At 42.8% G+C, this 25335-nt stretch overlaps 1 protein-coding gene across 1 annotated transcript in view; it reads right to left on the reverse strand.

The window, feature by feature from the left end:
* Positions 1-25335, reverse strand: part of ZMIZ1 (zinc finger MIZ-type containing 1) — a 412625-nt gene that overhangs the window by 141285 nt on the left and 246005 nt on the right. The window contains exon 5 of the mRNA XM_070946491.1: positions 7916-8029. Coding sequence (XP_070802592.1) covers positions 7916-8029 — 114 coding nt within the window. The remainder of the gene's footprint in view (positions 1-7915; positions 8030-25335) is intronic.

Raw genomic sequence — 25335 nt, forward strand, 5'->3', positions numbered from 1 at the left:
ATAAAATATTACAATGCGTGTGATCCCGAGCTGGATGGGTGGTTTGCTGCAGTTTAAAAATGAGGGGGTGAAATATTTCCATGGAAATCTGGAAGCAATAGCAATTCTATATTAAGAGCCGCCATGTAGACCATGGGTCTGCAAACTTAAAGACTCAAAGAGCCATTTGGACCTGTTTCCCACAGAAAAGAAAACACCGGGAGCCACAAAACCTGGCTGGGCGTGGCCAACTCCATGTCACTCACTTCCACCAGTCACATGATCCCCTAGCCACGCCTACCCAGCCGGTCATTAGGGCAGAGAACTGGTTGTTAAAAAACACCGGGAACCACAAAACCCTTTTGACATCTCTCTCTCTCCCCCTCTCTCTCTATCTCTCTGTCTCTGCCCTGGCCGCTTCTCCATCCACCGCCATCACCCTTACCTTCTCAGGCCAGGCGAGGAGTGACTGGGAGGGGAGGGCAAGGGGCGGGGCCAGCCAGTGGTAGGATCACCCGACAGGGAGCCACAGCAGAGGGCCCAAAGAGTCGCATGTGGCTCCGCAGCCGCAAGTTGCTGACACCAGGTGTAGACTATCAATGGAATAAAGCAATTGTTTTCCAAAGTTTATCCATCAAGTGGAAATCTTCAAGGAATCACTGAATTCTTGATGGTAAAACTTAGTTTGCAGACAATCTAGCCATCATTATGGACATCACAGCAGATGTGATTCGAAAGCTATCATATTAAATGTTCAATCTCAAGTGTGGGGTTCTTGAATCTGATTTTCCTTAGACTTAAAAAAAAAAAACTTGGGAAGAGTTTCCCAAATGCTGCATACATTTTCTTACTCTTAAGAAACTCTTAAGGCCACAGAGGTGCAATTTCATTGTTTGCAACAGATACCGAATGCGAAGTAGGGTGGAAAATACGGTAGTCCTTCATTTATATCCATTCATTTAGTGACTTTCGAAGTTACAACAGCACTGAAAAAAAAGTCACTTAGGAGAGTTGTTCACACATATGACCATTGCAGCATCCCCGTGGCCATGTGATCAAAATTCAGATGCTTGGCAACTTCCTAGCAGCCCCTTGTCTGAAATGGTATAGGGCAGGGGTGAAATGCTCCCGGTTCAGACCGGATCGCCCGATCCGGTAGTGATGGCGGCAGGTGGTTTGGAGAACCGGTAGCAAAAATCCCTGCCCCCCTCCAAGCCCAGATAAGCCGCGCGATCATCAGAGGCTTTTCTTTTTTTTACTTTTAAAAGCATTTTTTTCTACACCTCTTTGGCCAAAGCCTCTGACGATCACAGCTGAGTTGCCTGATCGTCAGAGGCTTTTGAGAGCATTTTTTTTCCTTCTCTTTACAACCACTTAATGTTGTAGAAAAAAATACTTTTAAAAGTAAAAAGTAAAAAAAAAAAAAAAAAAGTTGGCCACGCCCACCCAGTCACATTATTCCCCCCCCCACCAAGCCACGCCCACAGAACTGGTAATAACAAATTTTACATTTCACCACTGGTATAGGGCCATGATGGCGAACCTATTGCACACATGCCACTGGTGGCACGCAGAACCCTCTCTGCAGGCAGACCAGCTGTCACCCCAGCCCAGCTCCACCGTGCATGCGCATGCACCTCCCACTGGCCAGTTGGTCTTCGGGTCTCTGCCGCACATGCATGGGAGGGGGCAGGGTGCATGCATGGGATGCATGCATGGGGGGTGGGGTGCATGCATGAGGGGGTGCAGGTTGGTGCAGGAGGCTTTCCATGCCCAAAACAGGGTGCGGGGGGGAGGCTCGCACAGTGCCCCTGCGCCCCGTTTTGGCTTCCAGATTGGTGCAGGAGGCTTTCTAGGCCCAAAATGGGGTACATGCGTGGGGGGCACTTGCATTGCATTTTGGGGGTTCTGGCATGTGCACGTGCATTCGCGCATGCATGTTCACGCTTTGGGCACTCGGCACCAAAAAGGTTAACCATCACTGGTATAGGGGGTTGGACTAGAAGACCTCCAAGGTCCCTTCCAGCTCTATTCTGATTGATTGATTCATATTTACTGTATGACAGTTGCAGTGTTCCAGGGTCATGCGATCCCCTTTTGCGACCTTTTGACAAGCAAAATCAATGGGGAAGCCAGATTCATTTAACAACCATATTACTAACTTAACAATTGTAGTGGTTCACTTAACAGCTGTAGCAAGTAAGGTCGTAAAATAGGTCAAAACTCACTTAACTGGCTCGCTTAGCAAGAGAAATGTTGGGCTCCATAGTGGTCCTAAATTGAGGATTACCTGTAGTCATGCCGGCCACATGACCACAGAAGAGTCCATGGACAATGCTGGCTTCCTTGCTCAGGGAACCAGAGATGAAAATCACCCCCTAGGGTCAAATACGACTAAGCAGGGGGTAGGAGATGACCAGGCGAAGCCCAAGGGAGAGGTCAAATATGTCCTCAGTCATAAGTCCCTGTGCGCCCACAAGAGATCTAACTCCAGCCTACCTTGAATGCCTTTTTTTATCTCCCGCTCATTTCCCTTGACTGTTAGTTGGCCAGATTTTTGTAGAGTGCTTAAACTTGCAATAAATCTTTATACTCTTTGGAACTGCCTGAATCTCCTGATTTTCCCCTTGCTTGACAAGGGGAAACTTTATCTTTTATATGTAACTAGCACATGAGAGAAGGAAGCAAAATAGCTAGGGAAGACACTGAATGAATGAATAAATGAATCAAGTCTAATGTTATCATTTTACGCATAGAGAAAGCTGCTAATTCCCGTTTCCTGCATGCAAAGCGCTTGAATCTTTTCACAGGTTCATAGAGGGAAATTTCTCAAACCAACCTTAAAATTGCAGGAATCAAAGCAGAGGTGTTTGGCATGCAAAATATTCCTGTCCCTGAGCAACTTTGCTGCCTTCTGCCGCAAATGAATCACATTATTTTCACAGCCAACTTCACGTCATGGGCGGCATTCTAAATCAGTTATTTTCACAGAGGGGCCACCGAAAACAGTTGCTAAAAGAAGGTTCCATTTGTTCTCGTTATTCAATATAGGTAGTCCTCAACGTACAACCACAATTGAACTGAAAATTTATGTTGCTAAGTGAGACATTTGTTATGTGAACTTTGTCCCATTTTAAGACTTTTCTTGCCAGAGTTGTTAAGTGAATCACTGCAGTTGTTCAGTTAGTGACGGGTTCTGTTAAGTGAATCTGGCTTTCCTCATTGTCTTTGCTGGTCAGAACGTCACAAAAGGGGATCACGTGATCCCGGGACATTGCAACCATCATAAATGTGAGTCAGATGTCCAGCATCCTAATGCAAATCACGTGAACATGGGGAACGCTGCAATGGTCATAAGTGTGAAAAATGGTCACTTTTTTCAGCACCATTGTAACTTTGAACGGTCACTAAATGAATGACTGTAAACCAAGGACTATCTGTACTAGTTTTCTTCTATTTTTTATTTGGTCCCCAATCCTTTGAGGCCACAGTCACACTGTATGGCTAAAAAAAAAAATGAGAAAATGTCCTTGAATACCTTTCCGAATAGCTGAAGGCAGTGATGGGATTCAAATATTTTAACAACCAGTTCTCTGGCCTAATGAGCGGCTGGATGGGCGTGGCCATGGTGGGTGTGGCCAGTGGTTGTGACTGGCAGCATTCAGCCTCCCTGCAGCCTCCTGAGAACAAAAACAGGCCATGGGGGAGGGGGGAGGCGTGCCGCATGCCCCTCGCCCCATTTTGGGCCTAATAGGCCTCCCTGAATCCTTCTGGGAGAGAAAACAGGCCACAGTGGGGTGCACCGCATCCCCCTTGCACCCCATTTTGGGCCTAGTAGGCCTCCCTGCACGTACCAGGGAGACAAATGGGGTGCGTGGGGACTCCTGGAAAGGGCAGGGAGGGGAGGGGCCAGCCAGCAATTTAAGTACCGGTTCGCCCGAACTCTCCCGAACCGGCTGAATCCCACCACTGGCTGAAGGTACCCATCTCCATCATCACCCTCTCTTCTCTCTTCTCCAAAGTTGACCATCTCTAACTCTTTCATAGCTTTGCACCTTTCCTTTCTATTCCTTTTATCCAACTGATCTACTTTCTTGCTTCTGAACAAATGTTTATCCCTCACAGAAAACAGACAAGCTTTTGAAGTTATGAAGTGGGAACCTTTTTTCTCAAACAGATGGGCTAAACAATTTGCATTTGAAACCCTTCCAGAATGAGACGCCCCTTTCCCCAAGTTCAAAATAAGCTGTTCCAACTTCACACGGCTTATTGCCAGATTGCTTCATTCTTCTCTCAGAGATGGGCAAGAATGAAATCATCAAGCCCAGGTTCAAAACTCAGGTTGTGAGCCCAAAACAGGGCATTTTTTAAAAGTTTGTACACTTCCTGTCAACTCTTGAATAGAAAATGACTCAAAACTGTTAGCCTCAGGTGTAATGTTTAGCTTAACCTGTTGACTGCTTTTTCTTCTTTCTTGTTATATATCGATTCTAGACAGATGATAGATAGATAGATAGATAGATAGACAGACAGACAGACAGACAGACAGACAGACAGACAGACAGACAGACAGACAGACAGACAGAGACAGACAGACAGACAGACAGACAGACAGATGATATAAATAGAATAGAATAACAGTTGGAAGGGACCTTGGAGATCTTCTAGTCCAACCCCCTGCCTAGGCTAGGAAACCCTACACCACTTCAGACAAATGGTTAACCAACATTTTCTTAAAAACTTCCAATGTTGGAGCATTCACAACTTCTGGAGGCAAGTTGTTACACTGATTAATTGTTCTTATTTTCAGGAAATTTTTCCTTAGTTCTAAGTTGCTTTTCACTTTGATTAGTAAATAGGAAGATCGATAAATAGATAGATAAATAGATAGATAGATAGATAGATAGATAGATAGATAGATAGATAGATAGACAGACAGACAGACAGACAGACAGACAGACGATATAAATAGAATAGAATAACAGTTGGAAGGGACCTTGGAAATCTTCTAGTCCAACCCCCTGCCTAGGCTAGGAAACCCTACACCACTTCAGACTAATGGTTAACCAACATTTTCTTAAAAACTTCCAATGTTGGAGCATTCGCAACTTCTGGAGGCAAGTTGTTACACTGATTAATTGTTCTTATTTTCAGGAAATTTTTCCTTAGTTCTAAGTTGCTTTTCACTTTGATTAGTAAATAGGAAGATCGATAAATAGATAGATAAATAGATAGATAGATAGATAGATAGATAGATAGACAGACAGACAGACAGACAGACAGACAGACAGACAGACAGACAGAGACAGACAGACAGACAGACAGACAGACAGATGATATAAATAGAATAGAATAACAGTTGGAAGGGACCTTGGAAATCTTCTAGTCCAACCCCCTGCCTAGGCTAGGAAACCCTACACCACTTCAGACAAATGGTTAACCAACATTTTCTTAAAAACTTCCAATGTTGGAGCATTCGCAACTTCTGGAGGCAAGTTGTTACACTGATTAATTGTTCTTATTTTCAGGAAATTTTTCCTTAGTTCTAAGTTGCTTTTCACTTTGATTAGTAAATAGGAAGATCGATAAATAGATAGATAGATAGATAGATAGATAGATAGATAGATAGATAGATAATTATAGATGATAGATAGATGGACAGACAGATAGATACTGATAGATTATCTATTGGTGAATCATTGGCCCCCACGGAAAGGGCTCGCACTTTAGAAGAGCACTTGACGGCCATGACCAGGAGGATTTTTCATCAGGTTTGCCTGATCCGCCAGTTGCGTTCCTTTCTAGATCGGGACTCTCTACACACAGTCATTCATGCCCTTGTCACCTCTTGTCTGGACTATTGTAACGCTCTCTACATGGGGCTTCCCTTGAGGTGCACTCGGAGGCTCCAACTGGCGCAGAGTGCGGCCGCGCGGGTGGTTATGGGAGCAATGTGGAGTTCCCATGTAACACCTCTCCTGCGCGAGCTGCACTGGCTCCCGGTGGTCTTCCAAGTGCGCTTCAAGGTTCTGGTTATCACCTTTAAAGCGCTCCATGGCTTAGGATCTGGTTATCTACGGGACCGCCTGCTACCACCAATAGCCTCCCACTGGCCAGTACGCTCCCATAGAGAGGGGCTCTTCCGGGTGCCATCGGCCAAACAATGTCGACTGGCGGCCCCTAGGGGGAGATCCTTCTCTGTGGGGGCACCTACGATCTGGAACGAGCTCCCCCCGGAGATACGGAGGATCCCGGATCTGCGCACCTTCCGTCGCGCGCTTAAGACTTTTTTATTCCATCAAGCTGGCCTGGCCTAAATCTTCTTCCCTTTTTTAATTGTAAATTTTAATTTGTTTTAAATTATGGGGTATTTTAAATTCAGCCAAATTATTTAATTCGTTTTTAATTTATTTTAAATTTTTGTATTTATGTGTTTTATCTTGTGGCTGTTCACCGCCCTGAGTCCTTCGGGAGAAGGGCGGTATAGAAATTTAATAAAATAAAATAAAATAAAATAAATAAAAATAAATAAATAGATAGATAATAGAGATAGATAGATAAATAGATAGATAGATAGATAATTATAGATGATAAATAGACAGAGAGACAGACAATGATAGATAGATGATAGACAGATAGATGAGAGAGAGAGATGATATAAATAGATTAATTTTGAATAAAATTAAAATTGAATAAAATAAAATAAAAATAAATAAAATTTTAAGAGATATATGTATGTATATATGTATGTGATTTTTTCTTTTTTTTCAGCACCCAGCCAAGGTAGATCCTACATATTAACTGTTAAACTTATTTGATCACTTTTTCCTTTTCTTTTTGTACACTATTTTTTCCCCTTTTGTTGTTGTTGTTAGGGTTTAATGTATGCTTTTGTTTTGTTTTGTTTGTTTGTTTTTCTGTTTTGTATTTTACCTTTTAATGATAACACCATAAGCAGTGTTAAAAAAAAACCTGATAGCATCATTCCAGTACAAAACAAACACGTTCAGATACTTTGAGAGAATTTCTCACGAAAATTACTAGCAACTGCATTCAAGCCTGGTGAGGAAAACGGTGCTTCTATTTAAAGTTAACCCTGAGTATATATTCCTAAAACTGGCTGATAAATCTGCTATTTGAAAGAAAGTGAGTAAGGCAGGTTGTGGAAAAACCCTGCACAATAGCTTAACCAAACTTCCTCTTTTTCTAATTTTTTTTAAACCACAAGATTGACATATCTATATGTAAACAAATGGACTAATAACTGTATTTCAGCAGGCCACTGGCTTCTTGGCAAGACTGAGAGGAATGCCTTCATTTTCTCTCCGAGGTGGCAATTGCTGCACTGGCTCCCGGTGGTCTTCCGGGTGTGCTTCAAGGTGTTGGTTATCACCTTTAAAGCGCTCCATGGCTTAGGACCTGGTTATCTACAGGACCGCATTCTGCCACCGATTGCCTCCCACCGACCAATACGCTCCCACAGAGAGGGCCTCCTCAGGGTGCTGTCAGCCAAACAGTGTAGGCTGGCGACCCCCAGGGGGAGAGCCTTCTCTGTGGGGGCCCCGGCCCTATCGAATGAACTGCCCCCGGACATACGAAGGATCCCCGACCTCCGTGCCTTCCATCGCGCTCTGAAGACCCTATTATTCCAGCAAGCTGGACTGACAGGATAAAGGTTTTTTAAATTGGGTTTTGATAGGGGTTTTAAAATGATCTTAGTTGGATGTTTTAAATTTGGCTGAATGATTGCATTATTTTAATAAGCTTTTAATTTTTGTTGTACATTGTTTTTAACATGGCTGTTCACCGCCCTGAGTCCCTCGGGAGAAGGGCGGTATACGAATATAATAATAATTAAAAAAATTGAATGTTGAATTGGGAGGAAAATATATATATATATATATAATATTGTGTGCCTGAATAAAAGTTGCCATACCGTCAAACAGCCCATAAGACTCTGTTCGAAGGGCCTTTGGAAAGCTCTTGGATCACCACACCAGTCCAGGAGTTCAGTAGCTGCATTGTGGAAATTGGCAGGATTCTGTAAATGCTGCAACAAAACAGAAAGACAAGAACTGAAGACGATTAGGTACATCCATGCTCTCTGACTGACTGATTTTAAAAAACTATATATATATATATATATATATATATATATATATATATATATATATATATATATATATTGACTAACATATAGGCGATGCTGGTATGGCTTATGCACAAGATCTAATTTTTTTTTTCCTCTTGTGGATGTACACCAACATCTGAAATCAATATCTGTTGATTTGATTTATGTTCGTCCTTACTACTTTGGTGAGCACACGAGGCAGCTAACCAAGCGTTAAAGTCTAAACAGAATAAACCGTTGTGATTAAAACGATCAACCAAGTCAAGAGTAAAATTGTCTAACCAGTCAAATCTTGGCCCAAGAGAAGAACCTTTGCAAATCTCTAAACCCTCAGAGAACAGGAGCCAGGTTTCCTAGTTAGGAAGCTATGAAGAACAGAGATATCTTCACTGCAGTCTTACTGCAGTTCTTAGAAGTCAGAGGGGGTCGTGATTCATCTAGGTACACTGGCCTTACTGAAAGATTAAACTTTTGGCCTCAAAGTTTTGAAAAGTACAAAAACCAGCATGGGAATCTTGTTGATTCTCACTGCAGAATGGGGGAGAAATTCCCAGACACTCTGCCAACCTGGAAGACAGGAATCATCATCATCATCATCATCATCATCATCATCATCATCATCATCATCATCATCATCATCAAAAAACCGAGAGTTACAAGCATGCGGCTGAATTCTTAAAAGAATAAGATATAGGTGCAAAACGTTGCACTGAAGCTTGTACATGTGCTGCTATAAAAAGAACAGAATCAAAACAGGGCTGGACTCCTGCACATTCATCAAAGTTCTCTTACCATGAGAAAGGATAAGAAATTCAGGCAGTGTAAAAGCATATTGACATTAAGACTGTAGTAGTTTGGACCAGTGATGGGATTCAAATAATTTAACAACCAGTTCTCTGCCCTAATGACCGGCTGGGTGGGTGTGGCCAGGGGGTGTGACAGGCAGCACTCAGCCTCCTGCACCCTCCTGGGAGCCAAAATGGGGCACGTGGGGACTCCTAGAAAGGGTGGGGAGGGGCGGGGCCAGCCAGGAATGTAATAACCGGTTCTCCCGAACTGGCTGAATCCCACCACTGGTTTGAACGCTTTGAGAGACAGCAACAGCATTAGATCTTCAAATCCCACTTAGTGTCTTACCTAAGCACTCTGTACAGTATCACTAAACAGAACTTTGGCTATTAAGGTGGATCTCTTCAGTTTCATCTGGAAAGATCCAAACAAGAGATTTGTTAAACCAGGGGATCCCAATCCCCAGCCGTGGCCTATTCGCAACCAGGCCGCGGCCTATTCGCAACCAGGCTGCATGAGAGCAGCTCAACTTGTACAAGTGGTGGGCCAGCACACATGCGTATCTGCTAGTGGAGCTGTGTGTGCATGTGCGTGCATGCTGGACCGCCGTGCACATGAGTCGAGGTACATGCGTGCGCTGGCTTGCCGCTTACGCAGCCTGGTTCCCCTCTCCCACCTGCCAAGCCGCAAAGGTTGGAGACCGTTGTGCTAAACAACTACATAATTTGCTTAATAACTGATTTACTTAACCTCCGTGGCAAGAAGGACAGCAAAATCGGGTGCAACTCACTTAACAACTGCCCTGCTTAGCAATGGAAGCTCTGTTTCCAATTGTGGTCTCAAGTCGAAGACTATCTATACCTCATCCATATATGAAGCACCGACAAACAAAATCAACCGCAAAACCAGAATACGGAGGGCTTGGCTAAATGAGGGGAGAGTCAAGAACAACCAGATCACAAAGACACAGAGGGACATAGCCCTACGCTGTATGGATAGATGAATAAAAATAAAAAACAAAACAAAAAAGAGAAGCAGTTTTAATTCTATTGCTTGCTATGACCATATACAAACAGAGGCATAGAATCAAAATCACATGACGTATGAGTACCACTTTATAAAGCCTTATTAAGGCCACACCTGGAATATTGAATCCAGTTTTGGTCACCACATTACAAAAAAAAAAAAAAAAGATGTTGAGACTTTAGAAAAAGTGCAAAGAAGAGCAACTAAAACCATTAAAGGCCCAGAGACTAAAACATATGAAGAACAGTTGCAAGAATTGGGTCTGGCTAGTCTAGAGAAAAGAAGGACTAGGGAGAACATGGTAGCAGTATTGCAGTATTTGAGGGGTTGCCAGAAAGAGAAAGGGATCAAATTATTATCCACAGCATCAGAAGGCAGGACAAGAAATGATGGATGGAAACTAATCAAGGAGAGAAGCAACCTGGAATTAAGGAGAAACTTCTTAACAGTGAGGACAATTAACCAACGGAACAGCTTGCCTCCAGAAGTTGCAGATGCTTTCATCACTGGAGGTTTTAAAGAAGAGACTGGACAGCCACTTATCTTGCCTTCTGGTGCTTTGGAGAATAGGCCGACCCCCTCTTCCTTGTGGCAGCCTCTCAAATACTGGAATACTGCTATCATATCACTCCCTAGTCACAGTTCAAAATGAAGAGCGCTACAGGCTCAATGCATGACAGCAAAATTGCATGAACACCAAATAATCATGGTCTTCTGATTTAGTTTGACTTTATTTCCGAGACAAAATAAGTGCAGAATCTTAATTTAGGAGGTAATGCATAAGGGCAGGGGTGGGAAAAAGTCTTTCCTTTTCAAAACCTCTGAGACTCCAAAGGCATCGTGTTGACAGAATTACGTCCTCGCCGCTCCTGAACGGCTTGTTTGCGTAACAAAACTACTTCACTATGCTAAATGAGTTACTGCAGTTTATTTATGGGACGTCGTGCCAAATTATGAAGGCTGGCTCAAAGCTGCCTGTTTGTTTTGCCCAGTTACATCTGCTGAGCTTCTTGCATTAATTGAACTGCTAAATAGCAACACAACTAATGATGGGGGGGGGGGTGCTGAATGAGTGTGTTTGCCTATACATCAATCAAAGATTGCCCAGGGCTCCTTCCTGTTTTGTTGCAACACCAGCGTGGAAGTCTCTTTCCGCAGATTTTTTTCCATGCTGAATGAATGACACTTTACAACCATAAATAGATGGCTAATATTCTTGGCTAAGAATAGTGGTGGTATTCACCCGGTTCGGACCGGTTTATGTGAACCGGTAGTGGCGACGCTGCCCCGGCGCTGTGCCATCCTATTTAGCCACATTTTCTAAGCCGTGCATATGTGTGCAAGCATGTGCGCGAACTGAACAGGTGGTAACACCGTGTTGTGACCCACGCTCAAGTAGTTAGTATTAAATACAAACAGTTTGAAAACAGACTTTATTAGAACAGCTGAGAATTAACTCATTCTCAGCGTAGTCTAAACTAAATTAAAGCAAATTCTTCAAAACACCATTCCTCAGTTTATCACCGACCTTGGGATAAGTAGGCAAACTGCCAAAGGCTTTTCTTGGCAAAAGTTCAGAAGCAGAAGACGCCGACAAGAAATGAATACAATGAAACAAGAACCAATTCTCTCAACGTTGTTTTCCGGCAAAGAGGCCAAGAGCCATTGCTGGTCTTTTTTTTATTTATTTATTTATATGCCGCCCTTCTCCGGAGACTCAGGGCAGCTTACAATGCGCTAAGCAATAGCCTTCATTCTTTTGTATATTTATACAAAGTCATCTTATTGCCCCCACAACTGGGTCCTCAATTTACCTACCTTAGAAAGGATGGAAGGCTGAGTCAACCTTGAGCCTGGGCGAGATTCGAACCTGCAGTAATTGCAGGCAGCTGGTCTTAATAACAGGGTGCCTTAGACCACTGTACTACCAAGGCTCATTTTAAGCCTTATGGGAGGGGCCAATCATCTCTTGGCCCTACACCCAAGTCGTCCTCTCTGCTTTATCTGCTCCTGCCTTCTGGCAACTCTTCTCATACGTGCACTAGGAACAGGCTCCTCCTGTTCCTCTGCTTCTCTGCTGTCAGCCTCTGGAGGCTCCGAAGTCCGCACATCACTCCCCAATGGCCCTGGCCCCATCTCTGTCTCCAACACAGAGCCCTCATCCGGGCCTTCCCCAGCCTCCAGGACTGGCCCATGTTCTTCCTCAGCCTCATCGCTGTCCGACTCTGCTGCCAGGCCCGCAGGCTGCTGGCAGACCACAACACACTGGTTGAAACCCACCATTGCTGCAAGGAATATATATCCTTCCCTCCTACACCATTCAGTCAGAACCAAAGAAGCTTCTTGGATGAGAAGCAATGCACCTTCAAAGAAAAAAATGGGAAGTCCAGTTGCCTCTTGAAAAAGCACCTTTGGGACAAACAATGGTTTCTTGCCTCTATTTTATAGAATTTCAGGGTTGGAAGAGATGTTGGAGGTCTTCTAGTCCAACCAAGGCAGGTGTCTTGATATTGTCTCGGACAAAAAGTTATCCAATCTTGTTTTTAAAAAAACAAAAAAAAAAAAAAAAACCTCCATTGATGGAGCACCCACAACTTCTGAAGGCAACCAATTCCACTGATTAATTATTCTGCAAGAAATTTCTCCTTGGTTCTAGCTTGGATCTATCTTGAATGCTCTTCCACCTTTTACTTCTTGTCCTGCCCTCAAGTGCTTTGGAGCAGGGGTCTCCAACCTTGGCAACTTTAAGACTTGTGGACTTCAACTCCCAGAATTCCTCAGCAAGCAAGCTGGCTGAGGAATTCTGGGAGTTGAAGTCCACAAGTCTTAAAGTTGCCAAGGTTGGAGACCCCTGCTTTGGAGAATACGTCAACCCTCTCTTCTCCCTATCAGACCATCAAGTACTGGAAAACACCTATCATGTCACCCCTAAACCTTCTCTTCATTCGGCAAGACATAACTAGTTCCTTTAACCTCCAGCCCCTTGGTCATCTTTCTTGGTCTTCTCTGCGCTCTTTCTGTCCATTTCCCTCCCCCCTCCCATTCTTTCCATTTCCTGTCATTTATCAGCATGCCTGTTGTTCAACTTCATTGCTTGTTTATCAGCTTCACCTTGTTGTTCAACTTCCCAACTGGCTCTGGTTTCCTTTGCTAGCCGACCCCCAAATGGTCCTACAAAAATTATTTCGAAGAATACCAGCCAGCAAGATACGTTCAACTTCTCCCTGCAATTCTACCCTGACTTTTGATCTCATCTCTGGGCTTCTTCTCAAACTTGAGAAGAGTGTGTGTGTGTGTATGTGTGTGTGAATGACTCTAATTCAGGCCACCTAGATTGTTGCTCATTTCAAAACAGCCCCCCCCCCCCAAAAAAAGCACAAATAGATATTTTGAAACTACACTGCTTCTTTTGAAGGCTATCTTGGATTAGATCAAGAATCTATGGATTTTAATCCAGTTTTAAAAGTGTTTTGTCTCTTTTCTATTACATCCACTCCAAACAGTTTACAAAGATCTAAAGTACTATAAAATACAGGTAGTCGTCGACTTACAACCACGATTGAGTCCAGAATTTATGTCGCTAAGTGAACCATTTGATCAGTGAGTTTTGTCCCATTTTACGACCTTTCTCGCCACATTCGTTAAGTGAATCCCTGCAGTTGTTAACTTAGTCATGTGTTTGTTAAGTGAATCCGGCTTCCCCGTGGACTTGGCTTGCTAGAAAGTCGCAAAAGGGGATCACGTAACTCCAGGACACTGAGACCCCATCATAAATATGAGTCAGCTATCAAGCCTCCGAATGTAGTTAAGTGTGAAAAAAGGTCATAAGTCACTTTTTTCAGTGCCGTTGTAACTTCGAACGGTCACTAAATGAACTGTTGTAAATTGAGGACTACCTATATGCACCCAAAGGCCATGTATAATGGCAGTAACTCTTTGATCACCAAACTCAAATGCCATGTTAAAAAAAAGCATCTTCCCCAACTGAAAACCACACTTCTTGTCATTGATCAGAAAGATAATAAGGAAGTCTTTAAGGGATAGTATCAAAACAGAAACCTGTTCTGTTTTTATTCCTTCAACACCGACATTTTATAATTTATATGCTTCCTGTGAACTTTATTATTTATTCTGCTTTCCATTAATGTTGTCATAATCTTTTCTGCCACGGTTGCTTTAATTGCTCATTTTATGGAAGTTGCTTTAGATCTACATAGATCTGGCTGCATATCAATTTAAGAAATTGGAAGAAGAAGAAGAAGAAGAGGAAGGAGAAGGAGAAAGAGAAAGAGAAGGGGAAGAGGAAGAGGAAGAGGAAGAGAAGAAGAAGAAGAAGAAGAGGAAGAAGGAGGAAGAGGAAGAAGATGACAAAAAAGAAGAAGAGGAAGAAGAAGAGGAAGAAGAAGAGGAGGAAGAAGAAGGAAAAAGAAGAGGAAGAAGAGGATGAGGAAGAAGAAGAAGCTGAAGAAGCTGCTACATTATGAAGTGTCCCGCTCTTTTATATTTAAAGGGATGGCATAACTTTTCTCATATAACTCCCTCCTTTTTTCACCTTTGATCATGTGTTCTCGTTGTAAATTCAGGAGGAAAGGTTTACATCTCTTAAAAGTTAAGCTCTTGTCTTAAAAGTTTCCAAGCTTGAAAAACATTGCTTTACACCACGCAGAGAAGTTGCTCCCAGATTTCTGTGGTGTCCTTCAAACAGAAATTTCAAGTCCTAAACCTCCTCAACCAGGAAGGCATAACTTAAGTGTTGCTTCTGTTTTGTCTCCATGTGTTTGGTGAAACAACCAAACTCTGAAATAAACCAATTCTACGCTTCCGGAAACATGGCTAACTACCCTGTTTCCTCAAAAATAAGACATCCCCTGATAATAAGTCCAATTGAGCTTTTGAGCGCATGCGCTAAAATAAGCTTCCCTCCCTGAAAATATTTAAATGCAGAGCTGAAATCAGGTAAGACGGCAAGAGGAGTCCCATCTTGCTCCACGCACCCCAAAATAATAAGACCTCCCCGAAAATAAAGCAAAGCGCTTATTTCAGGGTTCAAAAAATATAAGACAGGGTCTTATTTTTGGGGAAACACGTTATTGCTTACAGACTCTTCCTAATACACCTTCAACTTCATCCTTTGCCCTCTTAATGTGTCTTCTCCAGAAATTAAACATTAAGCCTGCCTACCTGACCAAGGCAGTTCTCCAAAATTTGGATCGTGTGCAGAGTTTCCTGCTCTTCGGTATCCGACTGTACAAGGGAACCCATAGATGAGGGTTCATTTGCTACCATCCAACCAGCTTCTGGGAAATGTTCAGTCTCTGCTGGAAGCTGAAGAAACGACGTAGTGCTTGATGGAACCTTCAAATTTCCACAACCTCCATGTTGCCAATAAGTCCTACCATCCTTCTTCTTTGGAGCCATATTCTCTCTGTGTGTGTGTGTCCTTCTCCTCCCCCTCTTCCTCTTTATCTCCCTCTTCTCCTTCTCCTCTCTCCTCTCCTTTTCTCCTCCTCTTCCCCCTCTTCTTCTCCTTCTCTGTCCCCTTCTTCTCCTTCTTCTCCTCCCTCTTCTCCTTCTCCTTTTTTCCTCCTTGTCCCCCTCTTCTTCTTCTCCTTCTTGTCCCCCTCTTCTCCTTCTCCTCCTCGTCCCCCTCTTCTCCTGTTCCTTTTCCTCCTCCCTCTCTTCTCCTTCTCCTTGTCCCCCTCTTCTCCTTTCCTTCCTCTCTTTCCTTCTTTCTTTTCACTTTTTTTTGGAGAAGACAGTGAAAGAACTGAACTCAAAATTCCAAGAAAAGGTCTAAAATCCCACAGCCTGGAACCTTATCAGCCATCTCAGGAAGGAGCCACCAGCAAGGGGAAGAGAAGCTTGATTAAAAGCCCTTTCCTTTATGGTTTTTCTGTTTTTCTACTTTATCCAAACAGGAAGTAGCCAACCCCCTGCCTGCCCCTTTTAAACAGCTTCTGTTAATTCTTTGGGGTTTTAAGCCGGGGAAGGTAGCTGTGTCATCTCCGCTCCTCTGGCAGTTAGAAACCAATATTCCATAGGACCAGCATGAGGCAAGAAGTGGGGCAGCCCACTCAAAAGGAAGTCGTTCCATTACGTCACTCCGATCAATTTTGTTTTTCTCCTGTAAGACCACCCTGTATGCTCGAGAAACATTTTAAAGTCCTGCCCGCCAATTTGCAAAGCAGCACAAATAAAATTGCATTCTGTGTGGGACTATCAATAACGGACTCTCAATTTTTTTTCCCCCTTCCAGAATGTCAACGCTACTGAATGCACCTGTCCATTCGGAAAATGAAAATAAATTAATAAAACGAACAAAACCCAAAGCAATGGAAGATCGGAAATAACAGCGAAAATACAAAAGCTTTTGTTTTTCGTTCTTGGGTAAAGCTGCTGAATTTTTATTAGCCAGTTTAGGTCCATATTTTTTTTTATTAGGACACCCTAAGCAAAGTCAAGCTTGGTTAATACGTGGATGGGACACCACTGGCTAACTTCAAGGATGTGGTGGGCTCAAGAGGAAAAACCAGGCCAGAAGGGAGTTGCAAACTACTGTTCTATTATTGCCCAGAAAAAAAAAATCACATGGATATGACCATGAAGGAGTGAAGCTCAACTGCAAGCATTTTCTTTTTCCAGAAGGAATAAAATAAAGCAAAACAGAGAAAGAAAGAGAGGGAGGGAGGGGGAGAGGGAGGGAGGTAGAGGAAGAGGAAGAGGGGAGAGGGGAGGAAGAGAGAGAAAGAGAGAGAGAGAGAGAAGGAAAGAGAGAGTGGGAAGGGAGAGAGGGAAGGAGGAAGGGAGATAGAGGAAGAGAGGAGAGAGGGGGAGGACGAGAGAGAGGAGGAGAGGGAGAGGGAGAAAGGAAGAGGAAGAGAGAGGGAGAAAGGGAGAGTGAAGGAGGAAGGAAGGAAGATAGAGGAAGAGAGGAGAGAGGGTGAGAGAAGAAGAGAGAGAGGAAGAGAGAAGGAAAGGGGGGGGAGAGGGAGAGAGGGAGAGGAAGAGAGGGAGAGAAGGAAGGAAGGAAGGAAAAGGAAAGAAACCTAGCTACCTGCATATTGTATGGAAGTTTGAATCAGTTTACTGAATGTTCCTAGTTCAAACTAGCATTAACTATCATATTTTATCATATGATATTGATGTATTTATTCTGGCTGTGCTTCTTTGTCATTGTTTACTTTATTGCTCTCTTATTTTATGTCTCTTCGGTTCATGCATCTTTTCCTTTTGCTTCCTTTTTCTTATTGTAAGCCGCCTAGAGTAACCCTGACTAGAGATTGGCAGCAAATAAATTTAAAAAACAAAACAAAACAAAACAAAACAAACAAACAAACAAACAAACAAACAAACAAACAAACAAACAGCTGCTTTAACTTTCCTCTTAGAGATTTACTGCAAGTTCCTAATTCAAACAGCTTTAGCTGTTTCCCTTTTTTTGTTTCCCTTTAATGATTTCTCACTCTGTTCTTATGTTTTGCAGAATGTTGCTGACCTACAAAGGGACGTTGGGATGAGTGTCGGTGTGTGACTCTAAAACAGAGGTCTTCAAACTTGGCAGCTTTAAGACTTGTGGACTTCAACTTCCAGAATTCTCTATGCTGGCTGGAGAATTCTGGGAGTTGAAGTCCACAAGTCTTAAAGCTGCCAAGTTTGAGGACCCTTGCTCTCAAACTATTTTCCTGGCGTCAAACGTGCTCAACCTTGCCTGGCAGAGTTGTCTATTTGGGGTAAAGTTTGGTTTTTATTTTTTTCTGGCTGATCTATTACTGAATTTCTGGGGAGGGGGGAGGAAACATATTTGGGAGGAAAGAGCCAATCTATCTGGAATATTCATAGATACGCCTCGGTTATTGTGACCGTTTTGTCTTGAGCACACTTCAGCACGAAAGAAGCACTAGAGACAGAAAAAGAGATAAAAGATCCGAGGTTGGAGAGGACTCATAAAATTAGACAGATATTAAAATATTTGCAGGAAGGCAAGCTTGCGGCAGCCTTGACATATTTGATTTACAGCCTCGGAGGATACTGCTAATCCATGTCGGAAATAAATCAAATGGAGACAGATATGACAGCGTCTCAAATGTTGTGTCTATACTTCAGACTCAAGAGTAGGTCCTTGAAAGAGCTGGATTTTGAGAGTGCACGAAAGCACGTACAACACGCATAGTAACTCCTCTCCTGGAGGATTATAAGGGAGAAACCTTTAATTAGGCGGTAATTCATATGATCTGAATATTCTGTCATTCCCTACCTTGGGAATCACATTGCAACAGTCTTCCTCCAAACGTGTCAAAATACAGATTCAGAATTCCCACTAACAAGTCATCTCTCACACCCAGTTGCCCAAATGCCAGTATCGAATGCAGGTACTCATCGATTTACGACCACAATTGTGAGTCCAATGTTTTCTGTCGCTAAGTGAGACAGTTGTTCAGTGAGTTTTGCCCCGTTTTACAACCTTTCTTGCCACAGGGTTACTCACTGCAGAATCACTACAATTGTTAAATTCGTAACGGGGTTGTTAAGTGAATCTATTTGTCTGTCTATATCATCTATCTACCTATCATCCATCCATCATCTATCTATCTATCTATCTATCTATCTATCTATCTATCTATCTATCTATCTATCATCTATCTATCTATCTGTATCTATGTATGTATGTATGTATGTATGTATCTATCTATCTATTTATCTATCTATCTATCTATCTATCTATCTATCTATCTATCTATCACCTATCTATCTATCTATCTATCACCTATCTATCTGTTTATCTATCTATCTATCTATCTATCTATCTATCTATCTATCTATCATCTATCTATCTATCTGTATCTATGTATGTATGTATGTATGTATGTATGTATGTATGTATGTATCTATCTATCTATCTATCTATCTATCTATCTATCTATCTATCTATCTATCACCTATCTATCTATCTATCTATCTATCTATCTATCTATCTATCTATCATCTCTCTCTCTCTCTATCATCTATCTATCTATCTATCTATCTATCTATCTATCTATCTATTTATCATCATCTATCTATCGTCTATCTATCTATCTTTTATTGAATATAAAATCCAAGCTAAAATAAAGATAGTGGGAAAATGGGGAAGGGAAAAAAAAAGGGAGAGAGAAGTGTGGGGTAAAGGGAAAAAAGCATTACCTGCCAACTCTTCTCAGGGAGTTAGAATAAAGATAAATTTCTTACAGCCTCAATTTTGTACATAGTTGTGCATAGTTAGTACATACCAGCCATTTCTATAACAACAAACTGATCAAATCAGGACATCACAAAGTGTCGTAATTTTTTTCCTGTCTCAAGCCCCAAATCTAGAAGTGGTTTCCAGGCAGAAACCAAACTGATTAAAGCAGTTAATCTGCCATCCGTTCTTCCATTGTGGGAATTGAATACCTGAATCTCTTAAAGAGGACTTGAGTGGATGCTGTACGGCAGAAATCCATCTGAAGGTACATGAGCTGGCTACATACCGTGTTTTCCCCAAAATATGACCTACCCCGAAAGTAAGTCCTAGCTTAATTTTTACATGTGCGCCCAATACAAGGCCTACCCCCAAATTAAGCCCTAATTAAGACCCCTTCTGGAAAGCCCTCTGTAGCCGATAACAGAGTTCCAAATCAATCTGGAGCTCTGTTATCAGCTGAAGTGGGCTTTCCAGAAGATTCTGAGGGTGAAATGAAAGCTGGGGGCGACACATGCGACCGGCAGCATGCAGCCGCAGAAGGAGTGGGCCGGCAGCAGGTTCCTGCTGGGCAGGGCTGTCGGTGCCGTTGCCATGAGGTGAGTCAGTAATTAGAACCCTCCCCCCCCCAAAAAAAGAAGCCCTAGCTGTTTTTTCAGGGGTCAAAAGAAAATCAGACCAGGTCTTATTTTTGGGGAAACACGGTAGGATGGGAGGGAAGAAGTGGCCCAAAGTTGTAAATTGTCCATACCTGACAGAGAACAGATGCTGGAGAAGGGAGGTGGAGGAAGTGAAGACTATTGCTAGAGTTTCATATTATTTCGAGCTTTTGCATCAAAATTTTGCTCAAAATTGCTCAGCAATGCTGTGGGCAATGAAAGGCTTCCTAGAATCCAAGGCTTCTTTTTTGGTCTTTCTTTGGAACTGCTTGGCCAGAAAGCACTTGTTTTTTAAAAAAATAATTCCCTGGGGAAGGACTGAGGCAGTGCATCACCCGGTGGCATCTGGGGATGGGGGAAGGCATTTAAATCATTAAAAGACTGTGTGTGTCACGACATCTGCACGCAAATGCTCTGACCTACATATTTGCAGCAGGCATCAGAATTCCGATGCATAAATGCATAGAGATGTCATGGCTTGTGTTGCTACTTTTGAGGTCATTCTGGGTTGTTGTGGCGGCTGTTGGCTTCATGGATGAGAATCGTGCAATGCATGCATATGTCTGAAATGGGGAAATATTATCATACTGCTAAGGACAGAGGGAAAGAAGGAGGGAAGGGAGGAGGGAGGGAGGAGGAGAGGAGCAAAGAAAGGAAGGAGATTCCAGTGACTGTGCAAGATGCACACACACAGACACAGACACGTACTTTCTTTCCTTCCGTACTATACACAAACACATAGACGTATATACACTCCGTGCAAATCATTTGAAAGAGGTGCATGCAAAGGCCCACTTTTGTAACCCATTCAAGCAGCCGTATCGTTTCCAGAGTCAGGTGCCTTGTTTGGAAGCTGCAGTCAGCCCATGCATCTCTGTGCATAATTTATGCCTCCCCCCCTCTCTCTATATATATGTATATGTATATGTATATGTATATGTATATGTATATGTATATGTATATGTATATGTATATGTATATGTATATGTATAAGAAAATTTATATATATATATTGCTCTCTATCTCTGCATCTAACTCTCTACATCTACCTCTCTCTCTATTTCTCTCTCTCGTCTCTCTCGTCTCTCTCTCTCTGTATCTTTCTATCTCAGCTCTATCAGCTCTCTCTCTCTCTGTCTATCTCTGCATCTCTCTACATCTACCTCTCTCTCTACTTCTCTCTCTCTCATGTCTCTCTCTCTCATCTCTCTCTCTCTCTGTATCTTTCTATCTCAGCTCTATCAGCTCTCTCTCTCTATGTCTATCTCTGCATCTAACTCTCTACATCTACCTCTCTCTCTCTACTTCTCTCTCTCTCTCATCTGTATCTCTATCTCACTGTCAGCTCTCTCTATGTCTATCTCTGCATGTAACTCTACATCTACCTCATCTGTCTCGCTCTCTCTGTGTATCTCTATCTCAATCTCAGCTCTATCAGCTCTCTCTCTCTATGTCTATCTCTGCATCTAACTCTCTACATCTACTTCTCTCTCTCTCACACTCACACACACACACACATACACACACACAAAATTAAGAACATAAAGAGTTTTCAATATACTCCAAGTGCATATGGAGTAACGCTTAAAGCTGCATACAGGTAAGACCATTATGGAGCCCGGAATTCATGTTGCTAAGTGAGAAACCTGCTAAGTGAGTTTTGCTCCCTTTTGCGACTTTTCTTGCCACCGTTGTTAAGTGAATCACTGCAGTGGATAAGTTAGTAACGCCATTGTTAAGGGAACCTGGCTTCCCCGTTGTCTTGCTTTGTCAGAAGGTCACAAAAGGGACACTGCAACCATCATAAATATGAACCAGTTGCCAAGCATTCAAAGTTTATCATGTGACCATGAGGATTCTGCAAAGGTCATAAGTGTGCAAAATGGGCATAAGTCACCTTCTTCAGTGCTTTTGTAGCAATAACAATAGCACTTAGACTTATATACCGCTTGACAGTGCTTTACAGCCCTCTCTAAGTGGTTTTACAGAGTCAGCCTCTTGCCCCCAACAATCTGGGTCCTCATTTTACCCACCTCGGAAGGATGGAAGGCTGAGTCAACCTTGAGCCACTCAGGATCGAACTTCCTGGCTGTGGGCAGAGTTAGCTTGCAATAATGCATTCTAGCCACTGTGCCACCACAGATTCCTTCCTTCCTTCCTTCCTTCCTTCCTTCCTTCCTTCCTTCCTTCCTTCCTTCCTTCTTTCCTTCCTTCCTTCCTCCATTCTCCTTCCCTCCATTTCTCCCTCTCTTCACTTTGCCTTCCTTCCTTCCTTCCTTCCTTCCTTCCTTCCTTCCTTCCTTCCTTCCTCTTTTCTCCATTTTCCTTCCCTCCATTTCTCCCTCTCTTCACTTTGCCTTCCTTCCTTCCTTCCTTCCTTCCTTCCTTCCTTCCTTCCTCCCTCCCTCCCTCCCTCCCTCCCTCCCTCCCTCCCTCCCTCGGAAGGAATAGCACTTAGACATATACCGCTTCACAGTGCTTTACAGCCCCCTCTAAGCAGTTTACAAAGTCAGCATATTGCCCCCAACAATTTGGGTCCTCATTTTACCGACCTCGGAAGGATGGAAGGCTGAGTCAACCTTGAGCCTGGTGAGATTCGAACTGCCAAATTGCAGGCAGCCGGCAGTCAGCAGAAGTAGCCTGCAGTGCTGCACTCTAACCACTGCACCACCTGGGCTCATTGTAACTTTGAACGGTCACTAAATGAACATTTGTAAGTCAAGGACTACCTCCATTAGGCGGCCTTATTGTAGAGAGCACTAACTTTCCAAAATCTTGTCTAAGGGCAGCTAATAAGCACATATCGAAGAAATGAAGCGATCCAAGAATATTCAGCCTCGGAACCCATTCCTGGAGCTCCTTTGAGCTTCTTCAATCATTCATGAGATTAAATCAGTCGGTTTTAGCATCTTCAGTCTCTCTTGCAAGCGTGAAATCCACACATCACCCAATTTCTTCCTTCCCCCCTCCCCTTACCCAAAACCAGCAAGTTGTTTGAAGCCTTGAAGACAACTTAAAGGCATCAACTATCATGGGTTTGGCTGGATCATCCTCAATCAACATGGTGTCTTGGGATGACCACAATTGTTGGTCTAATGCAGGGGTGTCAAACTCAAGGCCGCGGGCCGGATGCGGCACGCAATGTGATCAGATACAGCCCGCAGGGGCCATCCTGGTCTACCCAATGCGAAAAGGAAAGATTGGGCCAGAGTGGCTTTGGACCGGTCTACCCAATGCGAAGAGGAAAGATCAGGCCAGCAGTTTGGGGATGGCATCAAACTGGCCACGCCCACTTGGTTGACCACACCCAGCCAGCCAGCCCCCCCGAGGTCAAACACAGCCCTGATGCAGCCCTCAATGAAATTGAGTTTGGCACAGTGGTGAAATGTAAAATTTGTTACTACCGGTTCTGTGGGTGTGGCTTGGTGTGTGTGGGGGTTAATGTGACTGGGTGGGCGTGGCCAACTTTTTAAAAAACTTTTTTAAAGCATTTTTTTACAATCTACTTGGGTGAATAAGTTGTAAAAAAATGCTTTTAAAAGGTAAAAAAAAGGCTCTGATGATCACAACTGTGCCACGCGATCGTCAGAGCCTTTTTTTTACTTTTAAAATAATTTTTTTTACAACCTATTACCTTTTAAAAGCAAGAAGTAACGACACCCGGGTGGGTGAGCGGAGCCTTGCGCCGTCATCGCTACCAGTTTTCTGAACCACCTGCCGGAATTGCTACTGGATCACCCGATCCAGTCCAAACCGGGAGCATTTCACCCTTGGTTTGACACCCCTGGCCTAACACCCCTGGATTAAAGGCAGGGATTCCCAAGGAACCACTTCAATCTGTCAAGGCCAGACATCTTTTGATGTCATAAACAAAATGAGCGCTTTTTTAACATTAATTAACAACATAAAAATAAAAATCTATCCTGGGAGATAGATAGCTTCCTTTCCCTTCTCAAGAATGCCTCAAGGAAGGTCAGAAAACGCCGTGCACCAACCACCCCTTCATCAATATTGTCTCTTGAACCGAAGAAGCTTTTTTTAAAAAAATTTGATTTATATGCCACCCTTCTCCAGAGACTCAGGGCGGCTTACAATGCGTTAAGCAATAGTCTTCATACTTTTGTATATTTATACAAAGTCAGCTTATTGCCCCCACAAACTGGGTCCTCAATTTACCTACCTTAGAAAGGATGGAAGGCTGAGTCAACCTTGAGACTGGCGAGATTCAATCTTACTTTAATTGCAGACAGCTGGTGTTAAATTACAGTGCTCTGTCTGTTGAGCTATCCAGGCTCCAAGCTTCCGGGAGGAGAAGCAAAATATTTTCAAAGGAACAATAAATAAATAAGAAAGTTGTCTGTTGGGAAAAGCATCTTTGGGACAGCCATGACGTTGATGTTCAGAAGTTGTGGGAGTTTCGTCACTGGAGGCTTTCAAGGGGAGTTGGACTGCCATTTGTCGGGGATGGTGTAGGGTCTCCTGCTTGGGTGGGGGGTTGGACTAGATGACCTACAAGGTCCCTTTCAAGTCTGTTAATCTATGATCTATGATGATTGAGAATAAGACCATACGACATGGTCTTTTCTGTCCACACACAACAAGAACTAAAATTTTGCAACCTCGGTGCATCTTCTTCCACTGGGGAAGCAAACCCACAGTGGCTAAGTGAATGACAGCTGTTTATAAGTAGTGGCAAAATTGTGGAAACCTTTTGGGAAAAGTGGATTTTCTAAAACTAGCTAACAACTCCACTTTTTTTTTGGAGTAGTACCATAAAATTATATATTTAGTTGGGTAACCTTTAGCATGAATTACGGCCTTACAATGTCTTCCCATGGAGTGAACCAAGTCTTTTAGTTCTGTAGCTGTTATAATGTGAAACCAAGATTGAATGACTGCTTCTATTAACTGGGTTTTATTGCTGGGTTGCTTCTCACTAACAAGTTTCTTTAGGCGGCTCACTAGATTTTCAATTGGGTTAAGGTCTGGGATATTCCCAGGCCATTCCAGCAGTCGAATAGGATTATCTTGAAACTCCAAAAAAAAAAAAAAAAAAAAGTGGTGTTATTAGCCATCAAACCTCAAAAATACACTTTTCCCAAAAGGTTTCCACAATTTTGGCTACTACTGTAATAACATGATTGTTAGATGAATCTGGTTTAACCCATGGTTAATTTACCAGACTTTAGTAGCAAGACCATTTCTTCATAGCTTAGTAAATTGGTGACTTTTTAAATAAATGGGTGATTTTGGGCCCATCAGTCAGCCTAGTACAGTTCACAGTTGTTGTTGTTGGGAAAAGCTTTTTTGGCTATCATATCAATGTATTTTCTGATTGTATTCCTTTGTCGTTGTTTAATTTCCTGTTCTATTGTTTTATTTCTGTTTAAACTCCTTTCAGTTACTTTTTTTGGAGTTGCTCTGGTGAGTTAGGCAGCAAATAAATTTAACCCATAAAATAAATAAAATAAACTGCTCACCTCTTTCATTTACAACTGGTCCTCAACTTATGACCTTAATCAGGGGTGGGTTCT

The sequence above is a fragment of the Pituophis catenifer genome, unplaced genomic scaffold (genome assembly GCF_029215685.1).
Source record: "Pituophis catenifer annectens isolate HBS135680 unplaced genomic scaffold, rPitCat1.0.hap2 SCAF_6, whole genome shotgun sequence".
Lineage (NCBI taxonomy): Eukaryota > Metazoa > Chordata > Lepidosauria > Squamata > Colubridae > Pituophis > Pituophis catenifer.